This window comes from Megalops cyprinoides, chromosome 4 (genome assembly GCF_013368585.1).
Source record: "Megalops cyprinoides isolate fMegCyp1 chromosome 4, fMegCyp1.pri, whole genome shotgun sequence".
Classification (NCBI taxonomy): Eukaryota; Metazoa; Chordata; class Actinopteri; order Elopiformes; family Megalopidae; genus Megalops; species Megalops cyprinoides.
This window is the reverse complement of record NC_050586.1, coordinates 33084351-33090350: the sequence shown is the minus strand read 5'-3', so window position 1 is coordinate 33090350 and position 6000 is coordinate 33084351. Positions and strand designations below refer to the sequence as shown.

At 43.1% G+C, this 6000-nt stretch overlaps 1 protein-coding gene across 3 annotated transcripts in view; it reads left to right on the top strand.

Annotated features, from left to right (window-relative positions):
* The first annotated feature begins 2237 nt into the window (after positions 1-2237).
* rtkn (rhotekin) overlaps positions 2238-6000 on the top strand; it is a 70661-nt gene continuing 66898 nt past the window's right edge. For all 3 annotated transcript variants that reach the window (XM_036528017.1, XM_036528016.1, XM_036528020.1), the window contains exon 1: positions 2238-2480. In XM_036528017.1, coding sequence (XP_036383910.1) covers positions 2370-2480 — 111 coding nt within the window. In that variant the 5' untranslated portion in view covers positions 2238-2369. The remainder of the gene's footprint in view (positions 2481-6000) is intronic.

Here is a 6000-nt window from a genome sequence, read left to right as displayed (position 1 = left end):
GCCAGGACCTAGAGGCGACCGTGATGAATTGAACGGAGTTGGTCCTGCCTTGCTTCACTGCTTAATTCCTCTCCCAGTGCAGTTTGCCTCCTTGTGTCAAACCACAGACGCCAGGCACTGGGACAGTGCAGTTTGCTGTGTCTCTGAGTGTGTGCTTCTAATACGCTACACATTCCTTGCTCTTTATGGCCCAGTGAAGGTGGTCATAAATTCTTTATAGCATAGTGCCACCGGTCCTCTGCACCCCAATCACAGCTCCGTGTCTAATAGTCTTGATCCTTAGAGCCCTCCACTCAAATTGCCTGGCATTTGTGGCCTGTGACCAATTGTTGCTGAACGCTGGATGACTACAAAAAAGTTATGTTCTGTAAAATTGTGATGGAGTCACTAGCCTTTAATATCTACCCATGACTCTCTTAAATAATTTACACCATGAATAACAACTTACTCTAGTTAGTGGCAGCTGCATGTAACAATACAATATTACTGTAATAAATAATGTATAATTTAATAACACAAAAATGGTTTTGGTTTCAGACAATGCAAGTCAGATGCACTACCCTTACAGTCAAAAGAAACCAATCTCAACTCAGAGAAAATTTATCATAATTTAGGTTTGAGTAGATGTAATAATACTGCAATTTATTTCTTATTTCTTCCATTTACTTTTTAATTAACATGTTTTTCTTCATGCATTTTCTCATTTATGTCATCTTTCTCTATCATTTGCACCACTGGCATTTGCACTCTTAGTGCTTTTCTCTGGAACCACTGCTCTCACTGTCCTACCATGTCTGTCTTTCTAGCTTCACTATGCTGCCCCCCCCCCCCCCCCCCCCCCCAATTGCTAACCCAAAGAGGCCTACTTCTGTCCCCCTCTCCCCTACATCCTTTCCCCCACCTTTTCTTTTTATTTACTATTTACTTTCCTTTTTTCTCTCTTCCTCCCCTGCTCAACCTTCACCTCTTGTCATTTCCTTTCTTCCTTAATCTTCCCCTCCATCCATCTTCTCTCTGTTTCACTCCACTTCCAGAAACTCCTTTTTCACTCTTTCCATCATTCCCTCAAATTCATCCTACTCCACCTATTTTTTCAGTCTGTAACAGTTCAATGAACAGCAAAATCTAATTTCCTCTGGATCTGAAGATCTCAGAATCTGTTTCCTCTGGTGTCTCATATAACATTGATGTCAAAAGGAATATTCCAGCTAATGCCTTGGTTTCATGACCTCATTAGCGCTATGGCATTCATTTGAGTAGTCACAATATCATTCTTTAAGATGTCCTCAATATCTGCTAAATTTATTTATTGATTTATCTGGGTCATTGTAATGCACTGAATTCTAGTAAACCTGTTTAGATTAAACCTGTTAGAGTGTTTAGATTAGAAAAAGACTGGCAAAATATGTTGTACTAAAGCATAAATACACCATGAAATATCTCTATTCAGAATACCAAAATGCAGCCCCCCAGCAGACACAGAGTATTCTGATTCCTGGGCAAGGAGACTGCCATAGCCCGCATGCTCAGCGTTTTTGTTTTGTTCTGTGCATGAAATGCACACAGACACAAGGGTGACTGATGCGTTACGTGGCATCTTAAGCCTCAGCTCTGTCCCTCTCTGCTTATACAGAGCCAGCTGTGTCTCATCGTCTGCTCCAGCAGCAGGTGGTTACAGTGAAAGTGACTTCACCTCCTTGCAGTGTGTTTAGGATTGGAAGCTGAGAGTACAGTTGCTGTGCAACAAAGGGGAAAAACTCATGCATATCTTTCGCGCGGTAGTGCTTTTCCATTCATACTTCACACCACACGCTCCTGTGCATAGTACATCAAGTACAACGCATGCTTCTTGATGTGGTCCGTAAACCTCCGACCCGACTCTCTCAGCCAGTGGGGCTGGTTGTTGTATGGTTGTCCTACAGTTTAAATCTCAGCGTGCCAGTAGGGGTCTCACTTGAGGCTTTGGGAAAGTTAGCGGCGTTGCCATCCTGGGAAGTCTCCACGGACACTTGGGAATTCAGTCATTCCAGGGGAGATGCGGACGAGGAAAGATCTCTGTGCCTGTTTCTCTTTAACTAATGGTTGCATACAGCAGCGGCACAGATAATATATACAAACTCGTCTGTTTATTATGTTGGAACCATTAACAGCTTTAACAGTGATAGCACTCTAACATAAGCAAATTTATGGGCTAGAATCCCTGTTACTCTGCTTGTAGCAAATCAGCTAACGTTAACGTCAGATGGTAAGCATCATTTCTATAAAAACATCTTCGCTTAAGAGCGCTGCTGGCAAGGAAGACTATTCAACAACTAGCAGACTAAGGCTAAGGACAACCTCTTCTTTTGCCAAAACCTTCAAAAATAACGATGTTTTGCCGAAATCAGACTACGAGGGCAACTGTAGCACGGAGTTCTGCTATGGAAATGGAGATACGGCGAGGGAAGTTCAGACGGAGTATTTTCTTCGATACGCTACAGGTAAATCATATTGTTGTTATTCCCATTTACCTACATCCACTCTTTCTTTGAGTTTCAGCATGCGATTGGCATTGAAAGTACAGGGCAGAGAGCAGGGGAGACAGGACAGAGGACACACAGCACTGCCCGACTGTTGTCGTCTTGCATGCAAAGGGGCTTTCGGGTTTCCAGTTTCACGTGGAATTTCGTCTCCGAGCTAAATGCTTAAAACATCTTGCCCGCAAAAGCTCTGTCAAGAATAGGAACAACAGCTAGCGAGCTAGCAAGCCAATTCAGCGAGCGAGATGCAGTACAAGTGCTCTGTATTATGAGTACTGTACAGCTTTTAATGTGAATCCAGGTAATTCGTGGTGGATACATGACGGTCTTCCATTCCCCCCTCACCCTAAGTTTGTCCTTAGGCTATTCAGAGAAAGTGGCCGCACTAGGTAATCTGGCCCTGTTAAAGATTAGTCCTGGCATTTGGGTGCTAGGATTTTTGTGACATCTGAGACACATCTGAAGGTCTTGATTAGCCACTGAGTATTGGAAACCAAGCCTTCCTAATGTCCTGTAGCGTTGGTTTTGTTGGCTTGCCAACAAGGGTTGAATTATTTCTTCTGAAGTTTTCTTTTCTGACTGGAGTACGACTATCATCTTGCAAATAAGATTGTGAAGAGGGTATCTTAATGTAGCCTCAGAGGGTCCACATAATGACATGTAATAAGTGTATTAATTCTCCTTTCAGGATCATTCTCTCGCTCGTGTGCTAATTTAGAATCTTCATCTTTATCATCTGCTGCAGTGTCGTCAAAGTATGTAAATAGTTTTTTTTCGCAAATACAATGAGAGGAAATTGCAACGGGAATATACAGCTCAACAGCTCTGAGACAGATAGGCTATGCCTGTTTATGCTGAACCGATTTCACACGGCTAACTTTTCTTTATGCTGCACCATGTAATGTTTAATCCCTTTGATTTGCCATTAAATGTTTTGTTGACACAGAAAGTCCTCTGATGTTGTGTGCAAGGGACAGGGTGTGTGTCAACCCCTGAATCCAATTTTGCACACAGGGTGTGGTTTGGATTTCGGCTTCTCCTGTGGTGGTGGTACATTTTCCAAATAACACAAAAACGCAAGTCCTTCATTGAGTCTATTCTAAATACAGCTGCTCCTTGTACCCAGCTCCCCCTTGCCTGGAGAGAAGTTTCACTTGTGGGCATGGCGAGCCATCGGAACCAGCAATTATTCTGGATGTGGGATGTTATTAAGTCATGTAATGTGCAATCCATTGATGCTTTTCCTTCCCTCGGCTGTCCAGTTGCTTAAGCTCATCCAGGTGTAAGGATAGCATAATGATCCATGTGCCGTTAAGAAGAGCATTGCGTCTTATGTACCCTGTGCTTCTCTCCCTCTGTGTCCCACTGTGATGGAAACAGCCTCATTAAGGCATCTGCTCATGATTATCCAGTGTTGTTTGAGAGTTTCGGGCTGCTCCAGAAGGCTGTTCATTCAAACCTCTAATTATTTTCACCCGTAAGACGGTATTAATAAGGATGTGATGGAAAGTCTCTTTCCCCTGTGTAATGGCCACTTTGTGGATGTGTGGTGGTGTTCTGGTGTTTTGGACCAGGCCCCGTTCGACTGTGTGAAGCCAGGGCTACCGCACTCAATAACGGCGTCTGGCTTTGTGGCCGTTATTTGTGTCACTTTGAATCTAAAACCTTCCTGATATTGCTGATATGTTGCAGTTTGGCGATGGGGGAGGTCAGAAAGGGACTCCAAGGGACTTGGAGCCAGATGCTTAAGACAGATTGGATTGACTATGTAAAACGGTCTCCGTAGCCAGTCAGAGATAGCTGAAGGGTAATGCAGAGAAAAGAACAGACATGGTATTGATCTGAGGCTGGTTCTGTGTGTTTTTATTGATTATTAATGAATTTAATCCTATGATGCCCATTAAAGTTCACACACTTAAGCACATTCCTTTTCTATTTTATATTGACGTTTTAATCACAGCTCTGCCAGCAAAATCTGGAGTGAAGGCTGCAGCAACATGTGCTGTGAGGTAGCCTAAATTGCTTTGGTTCTGTGTTTTGTCAGATGGGGTCAGCTGCACTCGGGAAAAATGCTTAGCGTGCAGGTGTGTGTGGATGCATGGGTGAAAAGGTGGAGAGCAGGAAGCTGGCGAGAGGAGTTCGTAATGGAGTTCATGAGTCCTCTCAGGGACCTGGCAGCTACACGCTAATACCTTGCACACATATTTTTTTCCATGGTTCATTATGTTTTTAGAAAGACCGTAGCATTTCTCCCCAAACTCCACCTTACATAAAGAAGAATATATTACTCACAGACATTTATAAAAATAGCCAGCCACTGAGTTTTGGGCCTCGCCTTTAATACATCTTAACCAAAGGAAAAACTGTTAACATTAGTTACAAAAACTCCCCCTCCATTTTTTAAAGATGATTAAAAAACTCATGGTGTCTGTTCAGCATAAGTTGAGGTTCAAAGTGTGTCAAGAGAGAGTGTCAGGAACGAGTGCAAAGACTGCTATCACACACCAGAATGTTCTCTTAGAACTGCATACAAATTTAATTACTCCTTCATTCAGTCCTAATCACACACTGCTAATGATATCTAAAGAAACTCAGGGCTGCTTCACCAGTCTTCACAATCTTACAGCTTTCACTGAAGGATAGATAACAACCATTGACTTCACTCTGCCGCAGTGAAGCTGTCAGCCTTTCTATGAGGAACTCAGAGCTTTGAAAGGGATCCAGTTACCCAGGCAAGGTTGATGCTAGGAGCCTGAGTACTTATTCTGTGGTTACACTGGCCCAGGTTGAGGTATATTAAAGTATGCCTCAGGGTTTGTGTCTTCTTTACATTGCCTGCAGGTATACCTCCTGGGCTGAGGCCAGTCACTCCCAGCTAACCTTTTATGTGGCCAGTGGCAGGCAGAGCAGAAGTGTTGTGAAATGAGGAATTGGAATGTTTTCATTTGCACACCAAGGTGCAGGCCTCCCATAGTTAAACACTGCAGTAAAGAAAGGCCGTTGTTCTTTGTCATTTTGTGTTAATGCAAGACACATTGCAAAACAGAGGAGGTTGTGGAGAATTCCACAACCAGCTTTTGTTCAAAACAACTATTGTTCAAAATTGTTCAGAATTGTAATGTGCTATCATGTATTCCCTCGTCAATTTAGCGTTCCTTAATGAGTAGAGGCATTTACATAGACGGAAGAGGTGCTGATTAACATGGCCTTTCTACAGGTGAGTTTCTGAGGGATTTGCAAATGGAGCACTGAACTACAGATGGTGTAGTTGGATGCCAAACTGACTGCACTCAGACACAGCCGGGGAAGCATCATTCATTCAGTAGATATGCATTTCCATACAGTCAAAACAAGAAGGTTGTCTGTGATGTGTTTACAGTGGTGTTTTCATTTGGTTGGGAGTCGAAACGAAAGGATTGCACCTGGCTGTGGCCTGAGGTCGGTGACCTCTGTTGTGTACATCATTAACAGGGAAAAGACA